We start from the raw sequence: 17,383 nt of genomic DNA on the forward strand, positions 1-17,383 counted from the left end.
AATGAGTCACAGTGCAGAAATGGCATCATGAAACTAACTTCACATGGCTGGCTGTGAACTCCTAGACAAGGGTTATGGAATGGAAAACATCGTTCAGTAGAAATACATCATTATGTTGTCATAGCGCGAGACCTAGCGTGGCGGTTGATAGAGTTTGAGAACGTGCCCTTTTCACAGGATTTGCGTAAGCATAGACCTAAAAACTAACCGAGGACGCGTTTGTGAGAAGAATAAAAACAAAACATCTCGCCAGTCTTAAAGAGAAGAGAGAAATGCTGCTTGGAGACTATTTGTGGCAAATTATTTAACACTGACGGTTCTTTGTTTACCCAATGTAATAACAACATCATCACATTCGACCACTCTAGTCTTGCTGCATTAGGCCTGCTGTTGATGGCTCTTGTGTTCACTGACTGGAGTCTTGAAAGGAAAGTAGAGATTTATGTCTATGACATGCCTGTTACTGGATCTGCATTTCCCACCCCATGACTCTTATCCCAATTTGTTTAAAAAAAAAAAAAAGAAAGTGTTAAAAAATAATAATAAAAGTGTATATTTTTTAGCCAGTAATTTTGTAAATGTAAAAATGTATAGCTTGACAAATATGTACTGTGGAGGTATCATGGTACAGTGATGGTGTCAGATGGTAATACTATGGTATTGAATGATTACCATATTCATGTACTAAGTCATATCATGTTTTATATATTTTACCTTCACCATGTGGTATTTTTATGGACTTCAAGTAATATTTTGGAACATGAGTGGATGACCAAATGATGAAATTAACATGGCATCATGTCAACAGTGGTAGTACTTTGTTAGTGCACTAACGTTATTTTAAAATCCATTTTAAACCAAGTCATCAGACTACACCAGATGTTAAAACCAAACTTTTGTTTAATACTAACAAAGAATCATCTCAACTACTTGTACATGGCTACCATGAATATTTGTACAAAAATGCAGTAAAAATATTATTGATTAATATATACAGATATGTCTCCTTTAGTGTCGGCAGGCAGGACGTACAAGATGACAAGTACACCAATGGTCTTGCACAAGTAACACACAATACAGATATTGTTTCCCAACATCAGTGACACTAACTCCAGAACAGATAATATAATGTCTTCGGGAGTACATGAAAAAAAAAAGGAAATACAGTGTACATTTGTGTGAATAAGAAATTGCAATACAGAACAATACAAAAATCTTAATTACATGACAGGAAGGCTGGCAGCATGTGAGACAGCAACAGAATTTGTTGATCATGAGAAGAGCCTATGGGAAGAGCTGATCAAAAAGTAGGCAAAACGAAATGGAAGGGCAAATTCCAAGGCAGTGGACCGTAGGTATCAGTTATGTTATATTGCTCTCGTCCCTTTCTTTTACACATTTATCATATTTACATGTTCTGATCCAATATCTGCCGGCCAGAGTGTGCATTGCTAACCTGAACGTTACTTAAATTGTAAGCGCTAAATCAAATAAGGCTTGAGGTTGCAGTAGCATAATGAAAGAGCTGTGCCACAATGCAGACTGTGATGTCATAATAGAACAGTAAGTACCCTATTTCCAGAACTGCTTCAGTAAAACTGCAAAGCGTGAACACAGTGGGATGGGATATATTATTTCTACATTCTTTTAGGCTAAAGGACACTGACAAATAACTGGCAACCAAACAGCATTTTGACTGAAGGAGCAATTCAACAGATTTGGGGAAACACGATGAACAGATTAGGAAAGTCGACACTGTGGCTACCACCCTTAACACATCATGCGCACTGAACAACAGACACGTAAGCCTGATAACCTCCTTAAAGTTACAAAACCAACATACTCATGTACATAATACTTAAGCGTAGTGTGTCAATCAAGTATCACAGTAATCACACATCACAGTGTTGATGTATTGTCTGGGATAGGAGTCATTTATAGTCTTGAAGAAGTTTAAAATAATTAAATATACATCCTTTATACTGTAAATAACTGTTTTCTTAGTCTGATGCTTTTTGTGGTGTGTTTGCTGACTACATGGTTGTATAGTACCTATGTGTCTCAAATCTATCACTATATTTTTTTGCAGAGCTGACAGAGGTACATGCTTTCATGTATGTACTGTAGTTACATAAATCTATATATTTATTTTAGATAATCCGTAAATGATGTAGGCACACCAAAATATATTGGTTGAAAAAGAAAAGTTGACATCACCCTCCTTTTTAACATTTGTTATTGGTGACCCACTGTGTAATAGCACTTGGAAGATCTGTCTTACTCAAACTTAATAGCCTAATGTAACAGCATCATGCATTTTTATTTTTATTTTTTTATATGAACTTGCACGTGAATGAAATCTCACAGACTACGAGGAAACCCATGGATGGATGTAATCTGACAACTACATTTAACTCTAGAAACAAGTAACCATGCACATCACAGACGTCATTAAATTATATTTGATTGCTATTTGATGCATCATCTGTAAAGAGTGTTTACGCAAATAAAAAGTTATTTTGTCATTTAACAGTTTCCATCTGAAAAGGGCATCAGGGATCAAACACATAATAAAAGATTCACATTGAGGAGAAGTCATAGAAGAAGCAACTCACAAAGGTTCTGAAAGGTGCATGGGTATATAATAAAAATTTCAGCTCATTGTTGGAAAGAAAGCATCGTTTTTCTGTGAGAACACTGTCAGCAAGACATACAGACAATTATACAGCAGGAAATAAAAACTAAATATAGTTTGCTACCAGAACATGCACTGGCATGATGGGAACGGTTCCTGTGGTTGAATGCAATCTTTGCTACGCAAAGTCAGTAATATAACATAGGGTTTTTGGACAAACAATCATTAGGCAATATATGTTTCTAAGGGTTTATTGTGCCACATGCTGCGCTGGTGTTTGGCCACATTTAGTGGCTAGCATGCCCTTATGTAGATCGTACTATTAATGGCTTACTGGGTACAAATGGTAGTTGTGGTGTAAATGCTAAGCAAAATGGCCAGCTATCAGCCAACAGGCACATCTGACACTAGCATGTGCCACGGCCCAGGAGCCAATCGGAGACGTAGAAGAGAGAGCCAGGACGGTTCCATGCTGCCTCTAACTGGTGGCCAGCTAATATTACAGTAAGATTGAGAGAGAGAGGGACAGAGAATGGCCAAATGTAACACAGAGTATTGCCAACATAAAAAAGAATTGTGACAGTACAGTGAAGATTGCATATACACTGAACACCCACAACATTAAAACCACCTGCCTAATATCGTGTAGGCCCCCCTTGTGTCGCCAAAACAGCACCAACCCGCACCTCAGAACAGCATTCTGAGATGATATTCTTCTCACCACAAATGTACAGAGCGGTTATCTGAGATACCGTAGACTTGGCCAGTTCGAATCAGTCTAGCCATTCTCTGTGGACCTCTCTCATCAACAAGGCATTTCCGTCCACAGAACTGCCACTCACTGGATGTTTTTTGTATTTGGCACCATTCTGTGTAAACTCTAGAGATTGTTGTGTGCCAGATGGGCTGGTTTGAGTATTTATGTAACTGCTGATCTCCTGGGATTTTCACATACAAGAGAATTTACTCTGAGATCTATTTTGAGATGTGGGTAGGTGCTGTTTTGGCAGCGCGAGAGGGACTTACACAATATTAGGCAGGTGGTTTTAATGTTGTGGCTGATCGGTGTATGTGGGCTGAACAAGAAACACAGATCAGAGTCCCCGAGACCCTGGTTGTTTGCTTGACATGGTTAGGAGGAAGGGTGGCAGAGGTCCTGTTATGGAGATGGGAAGGGTACAAATCCTCCTGACTCTCTGTTGGACCTGTAGAGTTCAGTTTGAGACAGGCAGGTCTGGGCGTCGGGTCTGGATGATTTTTGGTTTAGGGTTGTTTTTTGGTTCCTCCTCCTCGTCTGTGTCGCTGTCACAAACGTGGACCACCACGCTTGGCGTAGACTCTGTGCCGGCATGAAGCTCAAATTTCTCACCTGTGTGTAGAGAGAAGAATTTATCAGTCTACTAAACCTCATGAGCTATAAGAGGCCTTTAAAACTCAACATCTTTTTGTACATTGAAGGACCATGCCATTTACAAGTGGTCTTATGTTGTATTCTGTTCAACTTGGACAGTTGTGAATTTTCAATATCCTACTTGTCTACAAATGAACATTTTCTTTATCTTTAAATCATTAAACCCTGGAATATTAATTTAAGGTGCTATTCTCTGTAAAGCTGCTTTAAAAAATGTTTTATGAAAAGGACTGTACAAATAAAACAGATTTGACTTGGCATCACAATACAACACCACCCAATATCAGACTTCCAACTTGGAAACTTCCTGACTTCACTGAGATGCAGGTAAACGATCTGATATCACGTAATGGTGAACAAACATATAATATGTTGGTGACGTCTGTGAATACATTTGGTTAATCATTCTATATTTATTTGTGCAATACAAATGACTCCTGTACTGTTTGTCAATAACCCATAATGCGCTTCCCTAGTCTCGTTCCAAGCCCTTTCTTACACAATAAGTGCACAAAAGTTATTTTCCTATTAAAAACATAGTTCGTTTTAGGGTTTGGGTAAGGCGTCAGACTGTAGGGTTCGACTTAGGTTTGCGTTAGGGTTTAGACTTAAACCTTAACATCATTCGTTGGTTTGTTTATTTTTCTCTATGGGAGTATAAGTTGTATGTGTTTGTGAAAGTCAACTTGTTTGGTTTCGCCATCTCGTACTATAATTTCAAGCAGGGACGTGCTCAGGGGAATGGCTCAGTGGCCCAAGCCACTGACCATTTGCCCACCTGTGCTGAAGTATCCCTCTGGAGAAAGAAATTATATTTGCAAATATTCACTTTGCAGGCACTTTTTATCCACAGCGTCAAAGTAATTAAGACATAATGAATAGTAAAAATGTCTCTGAATTTTTTTTTCATCTCTTGTTTTGCAAGGCAGATCAGAAGCGACTGGGGGAGGGCTGCTTGAGACTTGAACGGGTCCAAATGCATACAATTGTTTTGCATTAATTAGTATTAAAATTGCTTGAGCGCGACCAAATGCATTAAAAACATGCATTAGTTCATAAGGTGAACAATCAGATTGTAGATCTAATGCAAGTTCCTAAAAAAAAAAAACAATTTTTTGCTAATTAAACTTAAATGTGGTCTAATTACTTCCAATTACTACAATTGCTGCACAGCTAAATCATAAAGTTACAATGGAATAATAAAAGAATAATAAAGTGAGCCCTTAAACTTTTGTCAAACTGAATATGTGAAGCAAGCTGTTTTCTACAAATAATGGTGTATTTAAGTATACATGCATATATATAAAGCCTATGTCAGTCCTATAAAGTTGATTTCTGTCTTATATTTTTTTGACAGTTTTGTCTGTGTTAATGTCAAAGGCATACATTTTGCCAAAGGTGTGTATTTTTGGGGGAATTTGGAATATGTCAACCTCAGATCCTATAATTCATCTATAATACACTGTGTACACAAAATAGTTACACTCAGGACCTTAAGGACAAAAATGTCCCCATTGAAACTCATTAAAACAGCAATATTTGATCCCAGTGCCATTAAAGTATAAAATCATGAATTCTATGATATTATGCTTTCATTCCAGAGCCCTGGATTCACAATTTACATTTTGTATATTTTCCACCAGATGGTGCCATTTTTCTCGTGTTTAGCCTGTGGAGCAAATATATGTTTTCTTTTTGCTGTATTATAGAGGCCAATTGAATAAATTATGCAGCTAAAATTGTGTGGGTGTGTTTGTATGGATGTCAGAGTGTGTTTTGTATGCATGTATTGAGAAATTTTTGTGTATGTGTGTGTAAAACAACAACAGTGGCATTATGTAAACAAACCGGCATTTAAAGGGATAAAATCCTGAAAATGGATGAATATTTGGTAGTTATGATCACGACTGATGTTGGTTAAAAAAACCAAAGTCAGTGAAAGTGGAAAATAGGCCTAATATTCATATATAATGTTTTTATGGCAGTTTTTGATGTGGATATTTTTGTCCTCTAAGGACCTCTGTGTAACATTTTTTAATAAAATTATTAAAGTATTAAGTATTAAAAGTATTAACCTTGGAATTGAACTGAATAATGTTAAAAAACACCAGGTCTGCATATCCGGCATCACATTACGCTGTGCATTTTGTATATGTTCAAATTGTGCGTTGCGCACAGTTTATACGGGGTTTCCGTGGGTCTTAAAAAGTCTTAATTCTCCCTTCTGCAAATTAAGTCCTTAAAAAGGTCTTAAATCAGAGTAACAAGTCTTAAATTCATAAGATCATGGCACTGAATGTTGCATGAGGGTTTGTTTTTGTCGTTGCGTTGACCAGATGTCCCGTTTTTAAGAGGTGTGTCTCGGTGTCACCACAATTCTTTAAAAACATTTAATTATGACCAAATTTCAGCTGGTAGGCTCTTTGATGTTTTTTTTTTTCATGCAATCCTCCGCAGTCAGCCTTTATTCCTCTCGGAGGCTTGATTAGCCTGATAAGGGATCGGTTGTGTATAATCACGACCCGGCCCCGCCCTTCACCCTGTCACATATACAAATATAATAGATAAAATATTGTTTGTTATGTACAATAGTACTGCCCTATAATTTACTCTAATATACACAAGTCAGCCTGTTCAAAAGTTTGCATACTCTTGGTTCTTCTTGTGTTGCCTTCTTGAGCATCAATAAATGTTTGTTCCTTTTGTAATGGTTGTGTGTGAGTCCATCAGCTGTCCTAAGTGTCAAAAGCTGGATGTCAATATCATATAGCCACGGTTGGGAAGAACTAAAATGTGCAGAAGATGCTGGGAAACCAAAAAATGTACAGTGGGGATGTTTCTTAAGAAAAATGGGCAACTTCAGGACAAATCAGAGACTCATGAACAATTACTACAAACAGTCATTGATCATTGAGAAAGTTACACACATATTAAGAACCAATGGAATGTAAACTTTTGAACAGGATAATTTGTTTTAATTTATTTTGATTCATATTTTGTCTTGTGGAATATATGTGAGTATCTGGTATATAAAATAGCTTCTTAGTTTTTTAACTATAATGCATTTCCTCTCCCCCTAATTTCACCATCACACGGCTTCGATTAGATCCTTAAATATTCATTGTACAGTATAGAGTAGGTGGCGGTATATGCTGCATCATCAGTCAGTAAGTGAGACAGCAGCGTATTAGAGGAATATAGCTGATAAAATGGGTCTGGTCAGAAGGTTAAAATGATTTCCACATTCTGGTGGTTGTGAGCAGAGGTATTCAATCCTTAAGATACTTTTTTGTAAAACGAATGGAGAATTTTGAAACTATTGAAAGTGGCATTTTTAAACTTTGTAGTGTTGCTATAAACATGACTCTTCATGTGCTCCCTAGACATTTACATTTAGAGAACATATTGATGTATTGTTTTCCCCTCAATTTATTCCTTGCATTTTTTGTAGTTGGTCTTAAAAAGGTCTTAAAAAAGTCTTAAATTTAGCTTTATAAAACCTGCAGAAACCCTGTTTATAGTTCCACACTTTCACAAAATCGAAGATGAGACAGAAAGAGAAAGAGAGTAGAGAGGCTGCTAAAGCGAGTGTTTCTTTAGAAAGCTGGATTCAAAACACCAGCAAGCAAGCAAGCGAATCATGTGATGAAAATATATGGGAGGAAGTAATGTATAACTTTGTGTTTTCGTATAATGCATATTTTAAGTTCTATTAAATGAATATTAGTTTACAGATAATTTTTTTATATACATTATTTTTATATGAGTTCAGTATTTAGCATATTAATATATAGGCAATACTTTTACAATCACAAGACATCAGGTCAGAGAGTGAGTGAAAGGGTTCTGAGCATCAGGATTTAGGTATACTGATGAGAGGATTTTAGTGACAGTAAAGGGACACAATACTAAGAGTTGGATAAGGAGCAAGATGGAGATTGGCATCTTAGAATGGAACATGAGTTTTAACAGCAACAACAACAGTAGTAGTATTAGCAGGAAGCCTAATTATTAACAATATGACTTTGAAAAGTTTGTTAATCATTCTCTGTAACTTGGTGCCCTTTTCTCATTTTGAGCCACTGCCCCTCAAAATGTCTGTGCATGGCCCTGATGTCAAGAGACCAGGTTGGCAACACATGTGCAGAGGCTTACATGGTAAACAATGACTTTAAGCAAATAAAATGCATTGTTAATAAATTTTTTATATTATAAGTTACATTTCATACAAGTCATACACATGCAAAACTAACATTGCCATATTGTTACTTCATAGGTCATCATCAAGCCGCTGAGATATCAAGTAGTTTTTGCCGATGTTATGTCTGACATTGAATGGAATGCAGCATTATATAGTAATTTCTCCTGCAATACTAAAAATAATACCTAGATGGAGCTCTCTCTCCAGACCTCAGTGTGAATCATTGGTGGATATTTTAGGATTGTTGCAACTGCAGTTGTAGCCAGAAAAACAAAAACAAAAAACCTACAATGATCGATAGTATTTTTACTCTTACACACAGAATCCAGTGGAAAAAGTCAGACTGCTGCTCCATTTCCAATACTAATGTGAAACAATCTGTAAAACTACCAGAATGGAGCTCTGTCCACCTTGCAATCAACAGAGCTTGTCAGTCAGAGCGGTCTGCAGGGGTTTCCATTTTTCAGGTAATTAAATCTAGAACCTCACACATTAACTCAATAACTATTTCACGGAGATATGCTGCTTTTCTTTGTACATCTCTCTCCATCCTGGCTGCACGAGGGCTGGGATGAGTGTAAATATTTGAAATATGCTGGACGAATATGCTGTGTGTGTATGTGTGTTTGCATGATGGAAGCTGAATCAAAGTTTACCACTATGCCCTTAGGCGGCTTGAGTGTGCATTGTGATTGCCCAGAGGATCCAGCCCACTCTAATGGCCCTCTTATCTTGATCTCTCTGTAATTTTTTGCCCTGCACACTTTCTCTCGCATTCTTTTTTCCTTGTGTTCATTCATCCTGTGCTCTCATTCTTATTTTCAAGCACGCACGCACACACACACACACACACACACACACACACACCAGTTTCTGACTGTTTTGACCTAATTCCGATCTCAGGTTAGGCATCATGTTTTATTCATTCGAAACACACTCGCTCAAACAATTCCACTGCCATGTTCCTACAAATTTACATTCCATTCCTATCTCACATTCCTCTTCTCTTTCCTTTTCTGTACTGTGCTCTCTTCCCTTTTCTGCACTGTGCTCTCTTCCCTAGTCTCCCGAGGTCTCAGCCGCTCGCCGAACCTGGGCATGACGTCAATGCTGCATATTGACGTCAAGGGTCTAAAAGTCAGAGAGAGAGGCAGAGAGAGAAAGAGCGAGTAATCAAGCTCATTACTGCAGAGATGAAGCAAAAAATTAAGTCTTGAAAAGTCTTCCTAGATCTTCATAGTCATCTTTACAAATCCTACTATAGGATTTGATGTACACTCACCTAAAGGATTATTAGGAACACCTGTTCAATTTCTCATTAATGCAATTATCTAATCAACCAATCACATGGCAGTTGCTTCAATGCATTTAGGGGTGTGGACCTGGTCAAGACAATCTCCTGAACTCCAAACTGAATGTCAGAATGGGAAAGAAAGGTGATTTAAGCAATTTTGAGCGTGGCATGGTTGTTGGTGCCAGACGGGCCGGTCTGAGTATTTCACAATCTGCTCAGTTACTGGGATTTTCACGCACAACCATTTCTAGGGTTTACAAAGAATGGTGTGAAAAGGGAAAAACATCCAGTATGCGGCAGTCCTGTGGGCGAAAATGCCTTGTTGATGCTAGAGGTCAGAGGAGAATGGGCCGACTGATTCAAGCTGATAGTAGAGCAACTTTGCCTGAAATGACCACTCCTTACAACCGAGGTATGCAGCAAAGCATTTGTGAAGCCACAACACACACAACCTTGAGGCGGATGGGCTACAACAGCAGAAGACCCCACCGGGTACCACTCATCTCCACTACAAATAGGAAAAAGAGGAGCTCACCAAAATTGGACAGTTGAAGACTGGAAAAATTTTGCCATGGTCTGATTTCTGCTGAGACATTCAGATGGTAGAGTCAGAATTTGGCGTAAACAGAATGAGAACATGGATCCATCATGCCTTGTTACCACTGTGCAGGCTGGTGGTAGTGGTGTAATGGTGTGGGGGATGTTTTCTTGCCACACTTTAGGCCCCTTAGTGCCAATTGGGCATCGTTTAAATGCCACGGCCTACCTGAGCATTGTTTCTGACCATGTCCATCCCTTTATGGCCACCATGTACCCATCCTCTGATGGCTACTTCCAGCAGGATAATGCACCATGTCACAAAGCTCGAATCATTTCAAATTGGTTTCTTGAACATGACAATGAGTTCACTGTACTAAAATGGCCCCCACAGTCACCAGATCTCAACCCAATAGAGCATTTTTGGGATGTGGTGGAACGGGAGCTTCGTGCCCTGGATGTGCATCCCACAAATCTCCATCAACTGCAAGATGATATTCTATCAATATGGGCCAACATTTCTAAAGAATGCTTTCAGCACCTTGTTGAATCAATGCCATGTAGAATTAAGGCAGTTCTGAAGGCGAAAGTGGGTCAAACACAGTATTAGTATGGTGTTCCTAATAATCCTTTAGGTGAGTGTATGTATTTGGCAGACATTTTAATCCAAAGCCACTTACATTCCAGGTATAAATTTAATCAGTTTGCATGTTCCCTGGGAATCGAAACACACAACCTTGTCATTGCTTGTGCCATGTTCTTCCAACTGAACTACCAACCCTGCTATAAAGACTGTATAAATGGTCACCAGTGTTGTGTTTTGGATGCTGGTGTTCCCACTAGGCTTCTTTACTAGCTTAACCAGCAAGACTTTCTTGGTCATCCAGCTTCACCAGAAAGACCATGCTGGTCAACCAGCTTCACCTTATTGCATGGCTTTGCTGGTCATCCAGTTAGTCCTGCATCAAACCAGTGCTAACTAGCATAAAACAAATTGGAACAGCATAGAAATTTATTCTGGTCTAAGTTGTTGTTGTTTTTTGCAAAGAATGTAAGGTTGTGCAGAATGTTTGTGGTAATGTAATTTAGCCATTCCAGATAACGCAAGAGGAGTTGCTAAATACAGCAGGCTCTTTATTAAAACAGCAGTAATCTCACTGGCATGCAGAGCACATCTCCCCAGTTCTATCCTCCGATTCATGAGCACCACTCATCAAAATCTGTGCGTGTGTGCATCACAAGCATGTACCATTGAAGAAAAGGGGTGAACAAGTAGGGCCGAGGAAAGGACAGATGGATTCTGTCTTCTTAGTATAGATTCAGTCTGCCGGCACAGGGAAACGATAGGGGTATTTTTAGCACATTCTTTCGAAAGGGAGGCAAAAGACTTCACTCCTCTACATCCTTTAATCCTCCTATCCAAAAACACAAATGACAATTTCTACATTCCTTAGCAACCATCCAAAAATAAACTCCTTATTCTAAAAAGTGTAGCCCTTTAATGTGGGAACAGCATGGCACTGAACAAGCACGAGTGAACAAGGAAACAGAATCAATCCGAAAAGCACAGCTGCAGATTGAATAAAAGACAGTGAATGGATAAAGTCTCACAAATTGCTGTGTATTTGGTGTCAGCCATCTGCCGTCATGATTGAAAATATCCCCAAATAAATAGTAAAAAGTGACAAGCTATGCCATACAGTACTTTGATTGTGTCCCATAGAAAATAGTTGTTAGCTAGTAACATTTCCCAGTGAATGAGTCAAACAGGCGATTAGCCTCAAGAGACAGAATTAAACATTTTAGAGTAGAGTATATTGTAACTATGAAAATGCACATTTATTATAGAGATTTTCGCGCATATCCTAAGGCTAGACCCTTTTTATATGTAGCCAAAAGCCTTCCGTTACGTCACAGCCAGAATTTTTGACATTTTTGTGCTGGCCAACGTTTCCGGGAATATTAAAAGTTTACCGGACAAATTGGAAAAAATTATGTTATCTTATTTCGGTGTTTATTTTGCGCTGTAAAATAGTCACAGTCAGCCATGGTTAATTTAATACACAACTGAAATTGTCCAATAACAGAGTGGCTACTGAGATTAAGCAAATAGCATTCGACTGGTTATGTGATCCTAACATGGCAGCCCCTGTGAGGGGACCCTCTCCATGTAGAATAAAGGAGCTTTTATAAGGTTACTGAGTGAGTGCTCATGGTTTCATACATGTTTAAAAATTACAATTCATTTTTTGAGTAAAACTTCCTGAGTGTACCTTTAATTAAAAAAAAACTTTTCAGGTTTCCCATGAACGAAGGAACCCTGACCCTTACTTCGAAGAAACTTATGTATGACATGGTAACCCATAAAATATTTATGCAAATAAAGAGACATATAGCATAGTTTGATCTTATAATCTGGTATAATGTTAACTGTCTCCAATATATGTGCAAGATCAGGTTCACAGGTGTTCAAACCAAACATTCTCATGCTTTGTGTAGCTAAAAGAACCCTCTCTGGGCCCTGTATGCCCCACATGCTTGGCTCCAGGACTCTTATCTTAGTGTCCACAGATGCAGAAGGAATATTTCATTAAGTGTCTTTTTGCTGTCTCAGGGTGAAACGGCTGGCAGTATGTGCCTTGTAAACAGAGCATAGGAACAACAAAAGCATTTTGCTTTAATGAGCTGTAGTGTGTACACTGTGCATACATGTATTGTTGTACTGTACAATTTTAGAGTGAGCCATGTGGAAACACAGCCTCTCCAGCACAAAGGTGTGTATGGAAACAGTGGCAGTAACACACACTCACACATTCACATACATACCAAGAGAAAAAAGCTTCCTTCCTCAACAACCACAGTCATAATTGCTATCCGACAGGAGTCTAACATAGTCAAGGTTCCTGGGCTGAATGGGGTGTTTGTATAGCTTGCCACATGGTTCCACTTGAGTGCTGTTGATTTTTCACCAGTTTGTACTGTCTCCTATGTTCATTAATTGCATTCAATTGTTAATAACATGTGGCGGCTTTGTGACTGAATCCATCATAGGCTGACAATATCGCCTCTAAAAAGTCAAAGCATGATTAATTTACGTAGCGATTCACTGAAGCATCGAACCAGATCTCATTTTATAACACATACTCAGCTTAAAACAGCCCAAAGTGTTAGCTGGTCTCACTGATTGGCCAAGCTGTCTAGAAGCGAAGGAGACCAGCAAGACCAGATTAAACCAGCTAAGCTTTTTTCAACAGGGTTATTTAAATTAATGGTTATTTAAATGAAAACAGGTTTGTATTTAGACTGAAATACATGATTCAGTGTGCTTTACATGCACCCTTTTGTGTTCAGTCTAAAAGTAATAAAATGCCTTGTTTCCCTCGGTTTACAGCTGCTATTTTTCATTTAGATTCCTCTAACAAGCAATTAAGAGATAATCAATACTGATAATGTACAGTTGTGCTCTAAATTCTGTGTTAATTAACACAAAATTATTAAGCTACTAATGTAGTAGCTTATGGACTGAAGTAGGGAGTTGTTCGTTAAATGATGCCAATCTGATCTCTGAGGTGTGATTTACCTGCCCTGCATTATGGTTCAGTTTAATCAAATGAAAACATGCAGGAGAATCTTTATCCTCAGTCAATTCCAGATGTAATTTATGTATTGCATTACTTTCGTTTAATTTTCAAAATGTGATGGAAGCTGATGTGCGAAGTAAATTAAATTATGTGTAGTCACGGAATTATGTGACAAAGTAGCAAGAGCACAGGGCTGAAAACTGTAATGTTGACTATGAACCGTCAACATTTTGCTCTTGAGTAAGGCATTTAAACCCAAAAGGTCCACTAGGATTGTACATGTAATACGTGTAGGTTATTGTAAGTTGCTTGGCAAGTACCTGCAAAACAAATACTAACTTTTTAGCTAATCAGAAATGAATATATGTAAATGATAATTTCTTATTATTGTCATTAGCATGTGTTATCATCAGCTCATCTGTTCCATCATGTGCTTGTTCCTGTACAGAAGCTAAACAGGCAGAACATGGTGCTTGCAACATGATGGTTGTGGGTTCAGTTCCCAGGTAGCATATAATGAATATATTGCAAGTCACCTTGGATAACATTTGTTTCCTAAAATTAAGTAATTTGTCATTCCACACTGAAAGTTAAAATGCTTGTGACTTGACACAATAACAGCCATTCTGAACAAAATTTATGTTTAATACACTGCTCTATGGAGCTGGCTTTTGAACCAATGATATTTCACAATGAGCAGGGCTAACCAGCGCAAGTATGCCACAGAATTAAAAACCAAGCAGTCAAGAAAATGTGTTGCCTCTTGTCGGTGACAAAAGATATCACTTTTATCAGTTGCTACTTTATCGTGTCATGCCTAGTTAGGACTGGCGAGAATGAAGTGGATTCTATAAGCACAAAATTGATTACAATTTTATCTTTTACCAGAATTACAGGAAGAAAACAATACAAATAAATAAGACATTTCCATTTAAAACCAGTCTGTGTCCTCTCATTTTAAACACTCTTAATTGACTGACCTCAGAACTTGCTGCTCATCTCTCCAGAGAAACAGAGCAGTTTCAATCTCCTGCTCTGGGATTATGAAACTGCCTCTGAATTACTCTCTAACACAACCCAGTGGCCATTGAGGGGATATTGCCACTTAATATAAATCTAGTGCTGTTGTGTGTTAATGTATATGCTCTTAAATGCAGTACTAACACAGCTAGTGTAAAGGGGGTGGATGTGTCATGGTGATGTAAAACAGTGTAATATGCAAGTTTGGCTTCATTTTTTCCACCGAGCATGCTGTTGAATTGATCTTGAGGGTGGGCTAAACAAACTGGCTGGATTGTAGGCCCTTGGTAAAGCTTAAAAGAATGTTCTGAATTCCAAACTAAAGTTCATCCTAGAAAAGTCGTCCCACCTCAAGTTGTTTTTCCTCTTGTGAATAATTAATAATAATAACAAGTAAATGTAACATTACTGCTTTTAAAACCTCCAATGCAATTGCCCCTTAGACTCCCATTGTAAGAGTATTACAAAAAAAAAGGTTATCCTTTGTTTTTACAATCTGAGGGATTATATCATGCTGTTAACATAGCTTAAGTTGTAGTAAACCTTGAAAATTCTGAAAGAGAGTCACTGTATTGCTCCACATGATATTGGCAGTGACTGGGGGAGCAAACCAAATCTTTTAATATGAATTATCCTGCATGGTTGAAACTCTCATTTTAGATTGAGGTTGAGTATCTTCCCTGTAGCACATCTTGTAGTGATTCATATCACAGCCGCAAAAGCTTTTAACAGTATGTCAAGTATTTGTCTGAACAGTGTTGTAATCCTCTGATAAACGATGACTCATCAGTTTACATGGGCCATAACTCATTACATAAATAATATAGGTTAAAACATCAGTTATGCTTAAACGTCCCCCGTAGTTATTTAGATAGAGCCAGACAGAAGGAGATTTACAATTCAGCAGGATATTTTCATGGAATTTTGAAATTGATCCCTTGGGGGTTTTGATGGCTGAGATACCATAATGCCAAGGCCTGTTGCATAATTCAAATGTTCCTACTCCATAATCTCCAAATGCCTTTTACACTGTCAGCTAAAAATAGACCAAACAAACAGAGGGTGACATTCAACATTGACCTGGTTTCATAATGGATATAATGACAACCAGATAATTTAGGACTGTACCGTAATATACTCACGTGCTAGCTATGCTCTTAAGTGCTCAAAATGAGGCAAGATGGCCAGAATGTGCCGAGCAGCTGTTTAAATGGGAAGACAAGACGAAGCGTTTGCCAGGGAAGCAGATGGATCAGGCAGAGTGATATAACCCTGACAAATTTAGACACATTTTGAGAAAACACAAGTTTGTTGTTTCTTATCCTAAAACAACTGTACAATAACATTGTAAAATTGTTTACATTTTCCCCTTGATTTTGGGGAATCCAGTCCCAATGGAAAACATTTAGCTCATACTGTAGGTTTTGTTTTTTGATTCATGACTTCATGGAGTTCCCAGTTGTGTTGCTTTTGAATATCTACTTTGTCTCAAATGTGAATCCAAACTCCGTTTTGATTACTGTAAAAATAGTCACAAATCAATCAGTTGTTGACTTACAGCAAAAGTATAGAGCTATAAAATGAACATGGATAGCATAGCTCAGATAATTTGATATTTTTCGAGAATTTAATGAGAAATGTTTAAGAGTATATTGAATGCTCAGATTTCAGATGGCAAATCTGAGCACAATTTGAGACAGTTTTGAGAATAATCGGATTGATTTTTGATTAGCACAATTTTAGAAACTGTTGAGATCTCCTCTGAAACTCTGACATGATATTTGCAGTAAAATCGTGAAATTTATGCTCATTGGGATTGTTCGCTGTTCCCCACTTCCATCACATGCCTGGTTATTTGTCTGCACTGTAGTTTCCAAAAGGAACACTTTCTTTTTTCTCCATTACCCTGCAGTGTGTTAAAAATGACAATAAACCTGACTTTGAGAGCAGAAGATCCTGTTTGCATTGTTTAAATGAGGTCACTGATATTGACCTGTTGCTATGGCTAAAATGGTGAAAAATTATATTCATGAGGCAAGAGTCATACGATTTACATGACTGACATTGTAAAAGCAGGTCAGCATGAAGAAGTTTCTCTGCTCTCAGTAATGTGGGGTCAGTAATGTGGGGGCAGTGGTGGCTCAGTGGTTGAGGCTCAGGGTTACTGACCAGAAGGTCGGGGGTTCAAGCCCCAGCACCACCAAGATGCCACTGTTGGGCCCTTGAGCAAGGCACTTAACTCCAGGTTGCTCCGGTAAGTCGCTTTGGATAAAAGCGTCTGCCAAATGCATAAATGTAAATGTAATGCACCATTCAATACCTAAAATGAACTGTTCTAGTAACCCAAGGTTGCATGTTGTTCTCAATGAACTATCACCATTCTACCACTAAGCACCAAGTACAAACAATTTTCACACCTTTGATTAGTGGACTAGAAATTGTGTATCATCTTAAATGATTTGTCTTCAATTTACATCATAACCGTTATTTGTTTTACTTTTAAAAAAAAATGTAAGCAAGGCACATTTGATAATTCTTCATCATCTGTTGAGGGGATATTAATGGTTGGTGGTTGAAAACAGGAAGACAAATCAGATAAAAAGATTTGGTGAACCTAACTGCACAGTTACATAATCTTGAGGAAGAATGCCAGCCATATTATCTGTAATTTAATACTTGATGCTATGAAAAACTCTAGCGAAAA

At 38.0% G+C, this 17,383-nt stretch overlaps 1 protein-coding gene across 4 annotated transcripts in view; it reads right to left on the reverse strand.

The window, feature by feature from the left end:
• Nucleotides 1–902: 902 nt before the first annotated feature.
• The window catches only part of LOC127623885 (calcipressin-2-like), an 82,962-nt gene continuing 66,481 nt past the window's right edge, over nucleotides 903–17,383 (reverse strand). For all 4 annotated transcript variants that reach the window (XM_052098466.1, XM_052098467.1, XM_052098468.1 and 1 more), the window contains one exon: nucleotides 903–4,004. In XM_052098466.1, the coding sequence (XP_051954426.1) occupies nucleotides 3,850–4,004 (155 nt within the window). In that variant the 3' untranslated portion in view covers nucleotides 903–3,849. The remainder of the gene's footprint in view (nucleotides 4,005–17,383) is intronic.

This window comes from Xyrauchen texanus, chromosome 30, assembly GCF_025860055.1.
Source record: "Xyrauchen texanus isolate HMW12.3.18 chromosome 30, RBS_HiC_50CHRs, whole genome shotgun sequence".
NCBI classification, from domain to species: domain Eukaryota; kingdom Metazoa; phylum Chordata; class Actinopteri; order Cypriniformes; family Catostomidae; genus Xyrauchen; species Xyrauchen texanus.